Source organism: Semicossyphus pulcher, unplaced genomic scaffold (genome assembly GCF_022749685.1).
Source record: "Semicossyphus pulcher isolate SPU_LCO1_2020_fin unplaced genomic scaffold, fSemPul1.0.p SCAF_14, whole genome shotgun sequence".
Taxonomy (NCBI): Eukaryota; Metazoa; Chordata; class Actinopteri; order Labriformes; family Labridae; genus Semicossyphus; species Semicossyphus pulcher.
In genome coordinates, this window is record NW_027211648.1 from 11170831 (window position 1) to 11188293 (window position 17463).

Here is a 17463-nt window from a genome sequence, read left to right on the forward strand (position 1 = left end):
GCTGTGGCTTAGCGGTAGAGTCGGTCATCTCTCAATCGGAAGGTTCGATCCCTGACTGCTACAGCCACATGTCAAAGTGTCCATGGGCAAGACACTGAACCCCAAATTGCTCCCAAAGGCATAGCAATCGCATTTGAACGGGTATAGATACTGATTGGAGATTGGCACTGAGGCCTTTGCCAGCCTGTGTGTGAAAGGGTGAGCGCTTTGAGTGGTCGGAAGACTAAAAAAGTGCTATTTAAGTACAATCCATTTATTATATGAATGATTATTGCTCTTTCAAGTGTCTCTAAGGTGAGTATTTGTAGTAAATTAAAGGCATCGCCTTGTGCGTTCAATCTTATTACTTACATAAATTAAATAAATTGAACAAATGATGGACCGATAATTTAATTCCTAAGTCAAGGAGTAAATTGCCAACAAGATACGACCTAAAGGAGGATCTTAAAGTTGTGTTGCACTCAGTAAATTCAAAGTTGGGTTGTTTTATTTTACATGAGGTGATAGGACTTACCAGCAAATTAAAAATGTAAAGACACAACATAATAAGCATTTATATATCTTTATTTTCTTTCTAATGTTTAATTCTTCAGTCGGGTCTCTATGAAAGTTGGAAATACTGTTATTGCAGCAGCTATACGCCTTAACACTGAGTTCCACCTGAACAAAGGATTTACAATCATTTTACGTCAAAAATGGAAACACAAAAATCAAATTTTCACTGGTAGAGATGTTTATCGTGTGTTTTTGTGTCACGTGACTTACCACAATTTAAAGACACACGACCTCTCACAGCTGGTAGCTCTAAAGAAAAGAAGGCAGATTTCAGATGGAGGTATGGAGCGCGCCCACTCAAACGGGCCGACGCAAAGCGGAGGATCATCTTCCTTTGTTCCTGCGGGGAGGTTCGCTGTCTATAAACACTCGGCTTTTATGGCGGAACGTCCAAATAAAAAGCTTTTTGAAGACTTCACCCCGGTCAATTAGTCGAACAGTGTCAATAGACCCGCTGCATAATGACTCACCTGTAATTGCGTGAGAACGAGCACTTACAGGAGACTGAGTGGCACGTCACATAGGAATGACAAAGACCTCAATCTGTTTTTAAGGACTCATTCTGTAATTGACCCCCAACCCCCTCCCCCCCCCCCCATCCCATCCCTCTTTACCTCCCTTCACACACACTTACTCACACACACTCACATTTATCTTTCTATTTCCTGAAGTTCTTCACAATCACGTGGCTGAGGACACTCAGTGAGGGGTTCTGGACATGAGGTGTGATGCTGCTGAAGGACTGAGCTCCTCAGCTTTCACGCACATAATTTAATGGCCGACTCACTGGGTGTGCTGAGCTTATATAAACTTTTATTGTTAAACTTTTAATACATGCATCCGCTCTGTGTGTAGGTTGAAGAACAGACAAGGCAATTACCATAACTGCCTGATGTTATCTCAACTTCAGCTGGGCAGATCAGTTGAAATCTTGTAATTGCACTGTTAAGCTGCCGAAAAGACCTCGTCCCCCTCCTCCTCCTGAACACACACATACATGTGTGTGTCTCCCCTGCCCTCAGCCACTTCAAAATGAAATTCTTCTCCGTCTTCTCCTCCTTTAGCAGTCTCTCCCTGGCTTTTGACACTGATATGGCGACATCAAAGAGAATCCTAGTGGCCATTGGAGGGCATGCACATGCTCACTTAAAGGTATTAATATAGAAAAAATATAGTTTTCATATCCTTGTCTTGGTACTGACACCAATTAAATTAACCCTAATTTGTAGCTTTACTTATTAAAACAGCTCAATACAGTGTTGATTTTACCTTCAGCTTTATAATCATTTATATATATGCAACATTTACTTGAGACGTAAGGATGTACAGGGCACCCTCTGCCAAACAATACCCCGGCTCTTCAAAGGAGCCCCTCTCTCCAAACATTATCATATAATTTGGGACAGCCGTCAGCTTGTAAATAAGTGATGTAGAAGCCTATTGTGTGATGGGGCACAGGTTGGAGACAGGCGTCTTTGCTCTGCCGGCATGAGCCGCTGAAGACAAAGGCAGGAGACAGAGCGTCTAACCTTTGATTCTTCTGAGGACTCAGCCGCCTCGTAGCAGGGCAGGACGCATCGGCCACAATCATGCCCCCAATGTGGGGACGTCAGGAACAATAGAATCACTCTCCCACAGTCAGGCTCAACAACCCGCCCCGACTGCAATCGGATTAGTGAGTGTCCAACCACCACATGTTAGCCTAATTGACATAAAAGTGAAATTTGAGAACAATAAGGCCCTAACCTAAAGGCCTACTAGCTTTCAAAGGCATGACATGTCTGCAACAGCTTCTGCCTTTGAGAATAGGGTGGAAATTGAGAAAGCGCAGAACCGTAGGGTGATAATTACCATTATTTTTCTTTCTTTGATGTTAACCATCAAAGTTTGTGGAATGCATGTTTAAAAAAACCAAACAAAACATTTATTTAAAGTCAGAGCATCAAAGAGATTTCTCTGCTTTTATCTTAGTTTTGCTAAAAAAAAAAAAAACACACACCTAAAAGACCGTGAGAGTTTCAGGCTTTAAATTTAAATCAAAATTCATGTTAAAACAGTAACGGACCATTACTGCCAACTTTTATTTTGACAACCTCCTTATAGTGAAAAGTTGTTACAGATGTTTCACAGGATGGTAAAATGTATTTGGTTTGGAGGAGCTGAATAAAATAGTTTGCTTTATATTAATGTGAAGAGGGTAATTGAAGTCACGATACATTTCTGATTCTTTAAGTAGAAATCTTTGTTGTGACAAATTCACTCAGTGCTCTAATTTACTCAAACACACAAAGTGTGCATCTTATGATCTGCCTCGGGGTGTAATTGGTAACAAGTCATGGTTTTATTTTTTTTATGAAATGTGTAAAAAAAAAAAAGAAAGCAATAAATATTACCAGTAAATAAACTTTACTTTTTAGATTGTTTTTACTATTTTCTCAATAAAAAAACCTTATACAATCTAATGTACATTATGAAAAGTTGTACAGCTTTTTATGTTTAAAATAAGGACTCAATTTATTTTTAATATGTAGATATAAATATATATATTTTGTCAAAATATATGATCATATTGTCAAAGAAACAAAAAAAGTGAGACAAACATACACCTCAACATAAAAGTTATAAATAAGGGTCCAAGTGAACATTTTTGGGAGTAAAGACCTTCTGGTTTGTTTGAGCGTCCATGTAGCTTTTTTTTTTTTTCAAGTGGCCAGTCCAAGTCCGAGTTCTAGTTAGTGTGTGTGTTAGCGGCAGCCGCAGCCCTCTACCACCATTTCCTGGTAGTTTTTTAGGACCACCTTGTCGTGTTCGTCCAGGTAGAGCATGGAGATGGCGCTGAGCTCTGTCGGCACGCAGCAGGCCTTGGGAATGTTGTTGTTCACAGAGTTCACCAATGTCTGAACAATGGCGTGGTTGGTTGAGTTCAGATGATCCGCCAGAGGAAAGGGGCATTCCCCGTGGCAGTAAAAGGCCTGGTAGCCAGGGGGCGCCACTATCCAGTCATTCCAGCCTACATCGCTGAAGTCCACATACAATGCGTGGCGCCGGCAGCTGCGGTTGCGTTTACGGCCCCGCTGCTTGGGGCTGCGCTTGGTCCGGCGGGTCAGCGGGTGACCCTTCCCGTCATGGCCGAAGGTAACCAGGAGGGGGCGTAGCTGCTCCCAGTCCTCGCCAGGCTCCTGGTGTAGCGAGCGGCTGATGCGGACGTGTCGTCCCTGGTGGTTCGGCGTCTGGTTCAGGTGCACAACCTCCACAGCCAGCCCGTAATTCGGGAGGCGCTCACGAGTCCAGCGCAGCACTGCGGGGCTGACGTCAAAGCTCTCCCAGCGCGACGTGTTGTGGCGCACCAGCCGCGTATCCAAGAGCTGCGTGATTAGCTGCCCGGGCCGCGGGGGCTTCAGCACCTCGTACACGTTTATCCGGTGAAGCCCCTGGTCACCTGCGAGGCTGTCAGCGATGGCCTCTTCGATCTGATGACGGTAGAGCCTCAGTTCGGCCGAAGAGAGCAGCTCGTCCTCTGGAATGCTGGTGAGGTTGAACAGGAAGCGAAAGGGCACTGTTTCTCCATCTCCTAGCTCATGCACCCTCTCCATGTGCTCTGAAAATAAGAAGAGATGTTTGATGAGCTGCAAAATTCCTTAATATTAAGCTCTTGTAATATAAGCCAATGCAATGTGAAGAAAGTAAACTTCTTGTAAAGATGAGATATTAAAGTTTTCACTGAGATAATCTCTTCTGTTTTTTGCATTCCAAAATGTCCCACAGCAGTGTCCTAACCTCACACAAACTCACTCTAATGTGGCTTAATTGATATAATAATATAATGTAAATGCTACACATTAAAATTCTTAGGATATTTGAGAATATAAATATTCATTGCCCGTGCCTCCTTATCTCTCTTTAAGGATTATCTGGTCCTTCTCTCAATGCCTTTCTCCAGGCACTTTGCTGAAACACGCATTACAAGGAGGGTGGTGATTAACGTACCACAGCTACAGTATAAACACAGTGGAGGCTCCCTGTTCCACGCTCAGTCTGCAGATTTCTGGCAAGATCACCATTGTTGGGGAAAGGAATGTTGTGTCTACTATTTTCCTGCTCAATCCACCCCTGTTATTTCACACCCAGGCCCTAATCTTACCCAGGTGGTTCTCATTATTAAAACCTGCTGTGTTTTTGATTGGCTCTACAGTTTGTTCACTTAAGACGTTTATCATTTTCATCATGAATAATCATTAAGGAGTCAGATGATACAGCAGAATCTCATTTGTCTGATGCCCATGGGAAAGGAGGGCTTGCTAAGAACGAAATGTGCTCGAATCCTACACCGAAGCTGACACAAACCTTGTCGTGCACTTTCTGTTTGTAGTTTAATTCACAAATTCAATTGAACTTAAAAGCAGCCAATAAAAGAACACATCTTTTCTGCTGTACTTACAATGAATGGCTACATGGTAAACATGTCTCCTCACCTAACTGTCCACCTGCTGCGGGGTGTAATACCTCACAGTGTTTTGGCCGGATCAGACGGCTGAATCACACTGTTGCTCAATGGTGCTTCCATGAAAGCAAGCACTCCCACTCAAAAGGCCTCAGAACGTGTTATTAACATAGTTTAGCAAAGAGAAGGAGGGTAAAGGCCTGTAGAGAGCAGCAAAAACCCATGCACAAACACACACAGCCATTGCATCACATGCAGTTCTGCACTCATCTACCCTACTAGCCTCGGTGCATCCCTTTGCAAGCGTGTCTTGCTGTATGCTACCGCTAGCAGTGTGTTTGACAATCCCCATTAAGGCTGATTCATCCCTCCTTCCTCACTCCTCCCCCTCAGGGCGGACATGTTCTGTGGCCCTAAAGCTCCCCAGTTTTCTTAGCTCACCAATGCTCTCTTGCTCACAAGTCAAGTGTATCACCCCTGTCTCTCCGCCAAAGATCGTCAATCTAGCGTTCCAATTCCACCTTACATTTAACAGATCGGTTACCCTGGACGATCTCCTAGCCTAATTGGAAACTCTGCATTTGCCGCTAAAGCTAACCAGACCCAAGTCCCAATAAACAGAAACCCGTCTAATGTTCCAGTCTTTCTATCGCACCAGCTTCGGAGAGTATTTTTCCATCCCTTCAGAGAGCTGCAGCGTCTGCTCTCAGCACCCACATTGTTGGCAGTAGGGGCTTTATTTAGAAGCCTGCAGAGTAGCATTAAAGATAATTGCACGTTGAGGAAGGTCCTTCTAAAAGAGCCCTCCATATAAACTGGAGACATGAGAGAAAGGAGCACAATCCGATTCCAGGCCAAGGCCAGGCTTTTTTGAGCTGTGTTCTGCTGGGTGGGGTGAGAAGTGTAAGTCAGTATTATGGAGGTATGCTTTTCCTTCAGCTGCTAACCAAACATGCAGAGTTTTGTCAAATGAGGCTCTTGAGAGCTTGTCTAGCAGAAATTTTGATCCCCTCTGCAGACAGTGTTTGGTGACCACATCCTTAGATTCCTTGGTTATGGTGAGATGGGTGGAGCCGCCTTACAATCATGTTTCAAGGGTTGTAGGAAATGTTTTTAGCACCCTGAATACTTAGCTGTCCTCGCCCATGCTAATAAAATTTATTACTGCCAAAATTATTGGAATGCCTGGCCGCTATGACCTTTAGTATGGTGTAAAGTTTCCGTACTCTGCGCCTGCTGATGGCAACATCTTTCTACTTTTTTGTGTTCTAAGATTTCACCCTCTCACATATGATGCCAACATCCTTACCTTCATGGTGGAAGCCCCTCACAGTGTTGGCCCTGCTGGCTGACCTCTCAGGGTACTCAAACGCAATGTCATGGGCTCCAACGTCTTCAGCCTCCCCCGACTGTAGCCGGTAGAGGTCCAGCAGGTAGCGTGGCACGGTGGCCGAGCGGCTGGGCCGCGGCCGCCTTTTGAGGCCGAACATATGCAGCAGCGTGGCCTCGAAGTCCCGCAACAGTTCATGGCTCTGAGCGGCCGAACGACCCTGCAGGCCCGGTACTTTCTTTTTCCCTTCTTCAGGTATCAGACTAGCATGGTTGCTCTCTCCCAGCAGGACTTGGCATATTAAAATGACCATCAGCATTCGATTACCAGGAATCATGATGTCTCTGAGGAGAGCAGCAGGGAGATCAAAGGTTAGATCGCAGAGGGGAAAGTGCATAAAGAAGAAATTAAGGGACAGAAAGGCCTCCATTTTAACTGACATAAAATAACTGCCTTCCCCTTTTGTACATGTCTTCCCCACCCTCAATACACCCTCTTATCCTTTTCTCTAACTGTTCCCACTAATGGAAGAATTGGTATTAAAAGTCCAGAATGCCTTGTTTACAGTAAAGCAGTCCCCGATCAGATACACCACTTGCAGTTTATCTTTGGCGACATCCTCCAAGTGTAAACAGCTGCTTCAAGAACCAAACTTTCTTGAATGGAATCCAACGGCTATTCCTCTTCTTTACCTCCCTCCCCCCGCGTCTCCTCCCTCCTCCACTATGATTAGACAAATAAAAGAGTCAGCCCCGGGGTCAGAGCAAATTCTTAACTTGATAAGGAGCCACAGTCCCTGATGGTCCTCCTCTTACCAAGGACTTTGTGCCATACATTTGACTGAAAGAGCTCCTCCTTGTACAAGTGCCCTGCCCAACACCCCATAGGGACTCTCAGTTCAAGGCTGGTGGATGCCACAGAAATCAGTGACTCAGTGGGCAGAGAGGAAAAGGAAAAATGTGAGATGCGTCACATGCCACAAATTGAAATGGCATGCTCCACTTACTTACCGACAGAAAATAAAGCATGGGAAAACAGTCCATGTTTGTTGAGCGCAGGCAATGGACACGTTCTTCCAGGAAATGTTAGGTGGTGTTGGGCGGCAGCAAGAGAACGTTGGAGTGACCCTGTTCCTGAAAGACAAGATAACAAACACAGGGGGATTAGAAATGAGGCGGTTACATGTACAAGAGTAGTAATGTGTGTCTGTGTAAGTGTGTGTGTGGGTAAAAGAGAGACGGGGTGTCTCTTTAAGGCTTATCATTTTGGTTCTTGGGCTAAGCTAGCTATTTACTGTAGCTGGAATGTAAGGAGGTATGTGCCACAACACAGACAGCAGATCCCTAATGCCTTACACTCACACACACATCATTTATTACACCTACGTCTACTCCAGATATTGACAAGAAGCATGCATAAAAGCAGCTACAAGAGCAAATACCATCAGACGAGAGCCAACTTCAGGCTATCCTCTCATGTTCAGACCAAAGAGCTGATAACGCCGCTTTGATCAGGCCTGGTAAAATCTATATCCAAAACAAGAGGGCTGTTTGCTTACAGAACCCGTCTCCAAAGTGAACTCTTGTCACCTTCATCCCTCCTCTCAGAAGGAACTGAACACATCCATTTCAAAAGGGCCTCATCTCTTAGTAACACTCCCCCACTTGAGGGATCACACAGGTTGCAGTGACGCTGATGACAGGCCTTCTGCTCTTTGACACCACTGTCATCAGCAGGAGAGGGATAGATTCAGCACTAGTGTGTGTATATGGTTTTCTTTTTGCTCTTTATCTTTATATAATTACAACATCTGGGACATTTTTTCGGATTATGTTCCAAAGGAATACTTGGATAAAAAGTATAAGAGATTTCGGAGAATCTTCTTTTACAGAAATCCCGAAATATATGAAAGATTCTTCCCAGCCTTTCCAATCTTATTTTCCTCTGGTAGGTTTTACAAGCAGAGCAATGTGGCTCCAATGATTCACTTTACACGTCATTTAAAAGTGCTAAATGTTGTTGAATCACACTAATAAAATTACTGATTTTCAAACCACAACAACAGCACCACAGAGCAGTCTCTCCTACTCGGCGTTCCGGAGAGTAATAGGTCTTTGGTCATCATTTGGAGCCGGTTCCACTGGAGAACACCCAAGCATTACTACACAGCAAGGATTCACATTAACAGGAACATTTTCTGTGTGTGAGCATGTCTGGGTTTGTATCTGTGCGATTATCTCGGCCCCTGCATGGCTCACTGTACATGCAATCAAGGATCTTTTTGCTAACAGCATTAGACTTTGACCTGCGAGTGACCCCCCTTTCTCGGTCATGACACTGGATCCAATGTGTGTGTTTGAAGAAAGGGCAACGTGCACAGCGTTTGTGTCTGTGCATGAGCTAAATTGCGTGCGTGCACGAGCATGCACGCGTGCATAAGTGTGTGCCACCGCTTGCATGTTCGTGAGAACTGTGGCACAGGCAGAGAGAGGAGGGTTCAGAACATGATCAGCTCTATTACCCATGGGGTGGGGGGATAACGTGTGTGTGTATGTGTGTGTGTGAGTGCACATCTCTTACAACAAACGTTCATTGTACAGCGAGGGCCTCTCCCATGATTACAGGGATTCATAGCACTCAAAAACAGTGACCATACAGAACATCTTGTAACTGTAACCAGCCACTGACAAAGCTGCAGGCTAAAACAGACAGACACTCAAAGTGGTGCGATGATGATGAAAGAAGATGTAAGGCAGACAGGGAGGAACTTTCAACTCTGGGAAAAGTCACTGCGTTCACTTTGCTCGCCTGTTTTCACCAGTGTTGATGGAAAAAGAAGAATATTTTGAGTTACACCAAACCCTATTAATGTTTTCAACGATTTTTCTTCACATTAATCAGCACTGTGGACTCGATTCCCTGATTGCAAATGCTTTAAGAAGCCTCACACTCTGTCTGCATTTGAACTGAGCGACAGACTTTTGCAACAACAAATGCAGACCAGGCTGCAATTAGGCCGCAGCAGTCAACTGCCCTTGGCTTTGCTCGATCCCCCTTGGCCTCCCTCTCTCTCTGACCAGAGATAATGTGATCAGACTATGCACATGGCTCTTCAGATGTGTTTCCTGAGGAATTTGACAGTGATGGTGGGAGGGAAGACGGGGAGGGTGGGAGGAGGGCAACAGGTTACCACCAGAACGGCCAAATCTCCGGCCTGATTTTATCATTACAAGTTTACCAGCACATTTATAGTCGTGGGAAATGTCATTCTTCTTGTGCTCTTTGGATTATATCCTGTTCACAATGATCTCGTAAGTAATGATTCTGATGTCAGATTCAAGAGAAGCAGTTAAGTAGTTTGTTTACCTTCCTGTTAATGAGTTGTTACTAAACTTTAAAGGGTTGAATCTTGGCTTCACTTTGAGCCAGGGTGCCCAGCTGCAAATGCAATATCCTTATTTGTGTTGACAGAAATAAAACAGAGACCCAAAAAGTGTGTTGTTGTTGAGCAGTGCAGCTTTGGGGGTTTTATTTGCTCCCAGTGTGCAGTTCAACAGTGAGAACATTCACAGTCAGTGAGATCACTGAAACCAGGTTAATCGTTTTGTTAGCTGTCGTATATTCTGAAAGGGGAGAAGTCTGATAGAGAGGATGAGTTACATTTTTTTTCTTCGGGGATTATTTCACTTTCTTAAATTTCAGAAGATATTTAAAGAAAAAAATGCCAACAATGCCAACTTGAAATGCTCTTAGCTGATTTGAAGAACAGGAAGTGAAGTGTAAAATATAAAATGTTAAAGAATAAACGTTAACATAAACAAATCAGGTAGCATCCAAAAAAGGAAATTCATGTAGGCCAATATTTTCCTAAAGAGACGAAATGAAATCGAACCTCTCTTTGCCAGATGCATATATGATTAAAAAAAAGAAAGAAAAAATATAATAATAATGTAAATAAAAGGCGTTTACAATCTCAAAGATTGGCGAGTTTATTTCCCCGCATGATGGCAGCGAAGCAGGAGTTGAAAAGTGAAGAAGTGTGCCAGGAAGCCATGCGCCAGCAGGCCGCAAAATGTTGTCTCTGCTGCAGCCGTAACGTTACTGTAATTAATGACACCGTTCCACCGGTGTTGTTACAAAACAGGTGAAAACGTGCGAGCCCGTATATCGCCCTGTCGTACAAAATTTACAAACCAGAATCACATCTGTAATGTACTTGCACTGAATGCTCGAGCAGACTTTGTCAGAAGTGGTTAAAACTTTGGCACAATTACGCATGAATTATTTTTAAATTTAAAATGAAATAAAAACTTAGCATCAGAAAGAAATACAACGTTTCTTCCCACTCTGGCTTTAATTCTGAGCAGTGTCATCTCCGTCTTCCAAATTACGCATGCCGGGATGACACGAAGCACATACAGGTGCTGTAATCGGGTAGAATCCGTGCCAAACTCCGGGCGAAAGTAACAAATCGGCTTATGTGATTATTTAACTTTGTTGAAGAAAGAGACACGTAAGGAAATTGGACACTCGGTTTGAAAATGACCTCACATCGTTGGTTTGACAGTGCTCTGCTCTCCGGCACAAAAAGCAGTTTCGAGCTCCACAAAGATCACTCCGCTTTTATCCGTCCCTTTTCCCCACTTTGTGTGGTTTCCTTTATCAAAGAGGAAGGCTGCTATTTTTAAATGTATCCCCGTGCATTTTTGCTCTTAGAACTGCACAAACTCTCAGTGAAGTTCGTAAAACGCGCACGCAAAACTAAAAGTCACAAACTGTCAACCAGATTCCTCCTGTCTTACTCAACAGGTTCAGCGTCTTACAGCTGCGCTGCGGGGTCTCATTTGTGTGTGAATGTGTGAGTAGATGAGCGCTTACCATCAGTAGAGGTACAGGTATCCTCAAATGAAATGAATAAGAAAGGGAAAGGTGTAAGGCAGTCCAGGCGTAAAGCCGAAAAACGCCCAAATGAGCCTTAAAGGAGAAGCTGGGTGCCTTTCTGGCTCATTAATCCTTTAGCGACACCTCTAAAGAGGAAGAGGAGACGGAGTGAAGGCCGGCGCTCCGGGTCTGCAGCGGGGTTTCCTATCCGTCTCTAGTTCAGCTCGTGAGGGCGACTGGTGCGCAAGACGAACAGACTTTCCAAATGATCCAGCATCTACGGCCCCTTGCAGTTTTTATGTGTCCGCCCAATTTACCCTCCCTGCCTCCTCCTCCTCCCTCCCTCCTGTCCTACCCTCCCTCCTCTCCTACCCCCACCTCCCTCATCTGTCTCAAACACCTTGGATAACCCCCCTTCTCTCCTCCTCCACTTTAAATAAAGAGAGCTCATTGCGCGCAGTGTTTTCTTTTTCATCATGTGAAACTTTGTAATTTGACTTTGAATAACAGCCGACGGGCCCAAATGCTAAATGGTTTGAATCTGCATTTAAATGCCGGGATCCAGACAGTAAACTACTCGATGCAAGGTAGCGTCGTGGTACTCTAAAGAAAAAGACCCGTGTACCTGCAGATGTAGACAATTGGTCTGAAGAAAGAAGATAAGGAGTAGCATTTATTATAAACTTAAATTATAGGAATTAGACTAACATTACAATTTATGAAGTAAAAAGGAAAATGAGAGCCATATACATTTCCAAAATCTAATTAAAAACAATTTATTTATTAGTTATTTTCAGAAAAAAGTGTTCTGCAATAAATAGTTTAAATGTAAAACATTTAGTCTTAGTGGTGGTCGTCAGAAGTCTAATTCTTTGGGGGAAACGTTGTTTGTTTCCATTTTCCTTAAGCAAATGTAAGGACATTTATTTATTCATTCATATCTATAGAGGCAATCATGGGTGTTAATGACTTAATAGTTGTCTCTGATGGACAGAAAGGAAGAAAATGAAGGAATGACTTTCCTTTATAACTGAACTGTTTCTCCATTCATTAAGTTTTCATGGCTGTTGTCATTTTTATTCCCCCCCCCCCAAAAGATTTATCAATTTTTTTTGCATTTTAATTATTCTTAATACTTAACTTTCAAAACATGTTTGAGATAGTTTCCACTGCTTTCAGCTCCGATTTATATCTGAGGGGTACAGCAGCCAAAAGCATTCCAGCATTTAACTATTTCAAAATAACTCTTGTGTTAATGTCTGATATTCACCAAAGCAGGATATACATATTTTGTGAATCTTTGAAAAGAAAAAGTAGGAGACCCAGAAGGATGCCCTGTGGCACACCGCAATGAACTCAATGAGGCTGTATCACATTTATGCAGTTGTGAAAAAGGTATTTCCAAGTCCAGATGACTTTTAAAAAATGAACAATTTTCTTTAATATAATCCCATAATTACTTACTAACTTCACTAGTCAAAGTTGACCAAGAGTTGGTCCGCTATGGTTGGAAGTAAGCAGCTTTTTATTGTCTTCCAGAGTTACACAAGGCAAACTTTGTAATGATAAACAGTTGCACTGATTTTTATGTCAAATGCTCTAGGACACATTGTTTGTCATGTCACCATTACATTTATTTTTTACTGTATTCATTTTTATCCTGTGACAGTGGGACCCTCTAGATCAGATCATTTATTTTGTTTATCATTATTGATCTCATACGTCACCCTGGCAGTCGGTTACGCAAATAATTGCCTTTGTGTGTGACATTTAGGACGTCTTTTGTGACTCAGGCCACTTAATATTCCTCACCTTTTGCTGAATAACTTCTGCATGACTCCTGTTGCGGATCTCAAGCTGTGACTGTCTCATTCTAACACTATTACTTAAAACCATTTGTGTCTCGTCTCTTTGATGGTGACCTTGTCGTGCGCAATCCATTTTTGGTCCAACTTGCAGCCTTTCTTGTGGGAACTATATTTCATGTTTTCATGCGCTCAGTGTATTAAAAACTGGATTCCTTTTGTGTTAGTCTAATTGCATGGATTGATATTAAAGATTGTTGGAGACACTTTATATCGAATACAGATGGAGGTTTACAAACAGCAACCTAGCTTACTGGCATTTGTACCAGATGTGGTGTTGATGCAATATATTTGTTACAATATTACAGTCATGACATACTGCTTGTTAAACATCACTGAGCGGTTATAATATAACATTTTAAGTTGTTAAACTCTTCAACATGTGACATACGTCGCTTCATTTCAGTTCCCTTTGTTCATTATGTCTGTATTAGGTAAACGAACAGTCACAAAATTATAACATATTTTATAACAGGATGTTTTAAGATGTATGACATAATGTAATGCTACACCAGTATGATGTACATATCTGTAGACATGAAAGACAACCGGTTTAGAGTACAGCAGCACAACCTTAGACCACAGGATGCAGGCTGCAGATAAGAGTCAATAACAGAAAAATAGAAACATCACTACCTGCAGAATCTGAGGCAATATGTTTTGGGAAGATAAGATAAAGATCAACTTATAGTGTACATGTATCAGTAAGAAAGAGCCCATGCACACCTCATGATATACATGTTAAATGTGATATGACAAAGAGTATAAGAATTACACATTTAGTCAGTTATTGTCGTTTTATACAGATGACACTTTTGTTTATATATGAGTCCATCACATACAAAGGTTTACGTGTATTTTATAAGGTATATAATCTTGTTTGAAATTGGTATTTAAGGACCAATAACCATTTAAGACAAAATAAATCAACTATGTTATTCTTGCAAGAACACACATACAGTAAATTTTGCCATTTGTTTAATATTTGTTGGAAATCATGCAGGATGTGATGCAATTCGTACGTTTTAATTTGACCAAAAAAACATGTTTATTTCATTGTTTTTTCTATTTACATTAAAAATTAAAGTTGGATCATATGGCGACCTAAAAAATGTGTTGCAGAATTATTGTAGCTACTTAATATAAGTCAATCTGAATACAGTTTGGTTGATCATGACTCAGGAGGTTGCAATTTTTTAAAAGATTTTTTGCATATATTTTTCTATTACACATCATTAATTTTGCTTATAGTAGGCCTGTACGATATGTGGATTACTGTCTTATATCCAGTGGCAAGGCCTATAATGGCTTTCGAGCCTTGCTGTGTTCCCTCCACACAGGAAGCCTCAGCTTTGTTTTACCAACCCGGCTGCTGGGAGCACTTGAAGATATGCTGTGGATGTCCCTCCTAGGTGCTGACCAGGCTTAGCCCCTTTGAGCCCCTCCAGTTCCGATGGGGATTACCGACTGCGGGTGGTTTAGACCCAGAGGCCGCTACTGACTTATGATATGGACCTCTAATCTCACAGTCTTTGAGTCTTTGGATAAAAAAGATTGCAAAAATACCTGATTAAAATCTGCAAGTATTTCATGCCTGTTAATGTTGTTCCTTCTTCCTTTTACTTTTGTGCGCATATTCTGTTTGAAAAGTGACTTTAAAAACCTGAAAGTTCACCTGCCATCACTTTTCTTTGAGCGAGCAGAGCACGGTCACGGAGCTCACTTATCTCCTGACATTTGCCTTTGGCCATTTGGGGGAGAGGTCAGCAGTTGCGTTGCTGCTTTGACGTTGGCTGGGAGAGCGGGGAGATTTCACCTCTGTGCCTGTGTGTCACTAAATCCTGCTCGGAGCCGCTCACCTGTGAACACCAGCCCTTAATCAGCAGCGGCTCAAAGGTGACCCTCAGCCTGATGTCATAACACACCTTCATTTTCTCTTTCTTCTCTTTCAGACGCTCCGTGAAGGGTTCGCTAGTGCAGACACGCGCCGCAGCCATTGATCAAACCTTGGGCTTCCACTAATGCTCGGACATCTCATTGGAACATTCTTCAGCACAGCCGCCTTGTGTTTCTCCGGGTGCAGCGTGCTTGTCCTTTAATCCCCCTAACCCGGCCCTGCAACCTGAAAGCCTGAAAGTAAGTGGTGTGAGGGGTTAAGGGAGGGAGAGGGACAAGAGAAGCAGAGTTTGAGGATGGATTGGACAAACTATTTTAATCCCAGTAATGGAATTGGCATGTAAACTCACGAAGCGAGAAGTAAACAGAAAGAAAATGGAGAAGGATGGTTGTTGAATAGGTCTGAGCCTCTCCGGGGGAGCTGTGTTGAAACTCACATTTGCCCCCCTCTAAACTGCTTGTAACCCCCTTCAATTGAACAAATATAGGTCCAAGTCTTTTCCGGCCCTTCTCCCTCTACAGACATCACTGTTTGGATAAACAGTTTCCTTCTATAAGAATGTTTAGATTAAGAGTCACAGATCTAATTCAGGTTTTTCTCGTGTTCTGAGGTCAAAATAAAAAAAGATTGGCCTGAATAGCTAAGAGGGTATCAACAGTCTCAGTTTTTTTAACGATAAGATAAAAGTTATGAAGTAGCCGTGCCAAGGAGAATATCGTCAGACCCATTAGAAAGAGAGATCATCAGTGACACTCGAGCGTAAGCGACTGAGGTTCAGTCAACCCTGTGTGAGTGACAGGACTTTAATGTCCCTCCATCTCCTGCTGTCGCTGCTGCAAACCTGCCCCTGCCAGATGTTATCAAAGAGAGCTGGTCAAGTGAGTGGCGGAGGGGGCCTTTTTTTAGGCCGTTCTCTCCCTCTGTCAGGGCGCGGGGAGACACACTCGGCCTTCAACACTGTCCAGACGCAGCCTGAGTGCGGCAACGCCTGATGCCGGGACTCTGGGGGGTTACGCCAGGAAGGTTTCTCAATGGATTAAAAAGCTTTTTTATCACCATTTGGATTGGCACTTGAAGACACTCCTTTAATCTGAGAGGGGAGTTGACTTTGTCCGCACCGCAGTCCCCAAGAGGCCGGGCTAATAGGCAGCTAAATAAATTCTGCGGCGGTGGTGGTGCTTTGTGATAGAGAACCGCACAAGTGTTATGTAGTGGTGCTCGAAAGAAAAATAGATTACACTTGACTCGATGGAAGTTGACCAGAATAGAAGTTAATTAAATTAAAGGCTACGCGGTCGACCAAATGTTCATGCACTAACTTGCACTAACTTATCGAACCCTGACTGGAAGCTAAAAGGTGATCAAATTATTGATGCACATCAAGCTGCATGTCAAATTACGTTTTCAATTGGCAATCTGTTTAAACATAAATGAACCAAAGACCAGCCACAAACATCCCAACAAACCACCGTGAAGTGAGACATCAACAAGCTCTACAGAGGTGGAGTACAGTGAAAGCCTCTGCCCTCATTTCTAAACCTACCACTCCTATATACTATATCACTGTATGTCTATTTATTGCCTAAAGCTGTCTTATCATTAGAGGCTATCAATATGCTCTTAAACGGCTGAGTGTCAACAGCTCATCTTTTCAAAACCGTGACATTTAATACAGCATGTAAATCACTCCAGGGACCCGTTATTCCTGCAAGAATGTAATTACATACTTTCAAATAAAACTTGAAAGGGCCCAACAAGTTTTAAAACGCAGTGTGTGCTCCCAAGACGGCAGGAAGGAATTCCAAGCAGTTGGAATATGCTAACATCCATGTGTGGGCGAAACATGGGCAACAGGAGAGACGAAGAGACTGTTTTAAAAGAAAAAGAAACTAAATACTTGACCTATTAAAAATCTTATGAAGCAAAAATGCGTGTCATTGTGGTAAAAATAACCACCAGTTATTTTGGCTTTAGAGTGATTCTCCTGTTGCTAGCCCTGTCAGACTTCCTGGCATTGCCTATTCGGTTACATCGAAAATTGTGGCAGATATATCTCTTGAAATTCTTTGTAACTTGTGAAACAATGGGTCTTTAATTTTTTGACAAAGATAGAGAAAAACAGGCTTCTCATTTTAAGCCAGACAAATTGTTGCTGGCAGATTTCATTAGCTGTAGCTAGCGAGCAAATTAAGCTATTAGCTCAGTGTTTTGGCTTAAAAGGCAGTTTTCATCTGACTTTTTTTTAGCTGTATTGTTTAAAAAAATAAAAGAACCTAAAGAAAAACTATTGTGCTTATATTGGAGTGTAGAGCTTTAGTCTCCTAATATCATGTAATATCAAGTATAAAGAGTTAACCCTTAAGCTAAGGACTAACTAATGTTTTTGTCAAAATCTATCTCTAAATATATCTAGGCTAATGAGAGCGCAACAGGGCTGCTTTGCTTATCTACTGATAGCATCCAATACAAACAACAACATGTATCGTATCAGATC

At 42.6% G+C, this 17463-nt stretch overlaps 1 protein-coding gene across 1 annotated transcript; it reads right to left on the minus strand.

The window, feature by feature from the left end:
- Window positions 1–2874: 2874 nt before the first annotated feature.
- On the minus strand, window positions 2875–11457 carry bmp4 (bone morphogenetic protein 4). Its single transcript, XM_069661899.1, has 4 exons — window positions 11205–11457; window positions 7337–7459; window positions 6306–6670; window positions 2875–4153 (listed from the first exon to the last, which is right to left on the minus strand). The coding sequence occupies exons 3-4, from the start codon at window positions 6661–6663 to the stop codon at window positions 3300–3302; spliced, it is 1212 nt and encodes a 403-aa protein (XP_069518000.1). The 5' UTR covers window positions 6664–6670; window positions 7337–7459; window positions 11205–11457; the 3' UTR covers window positions 2875–3299.
- Window positions 11458–17463: the final 6006 nt, after the last annotated feature.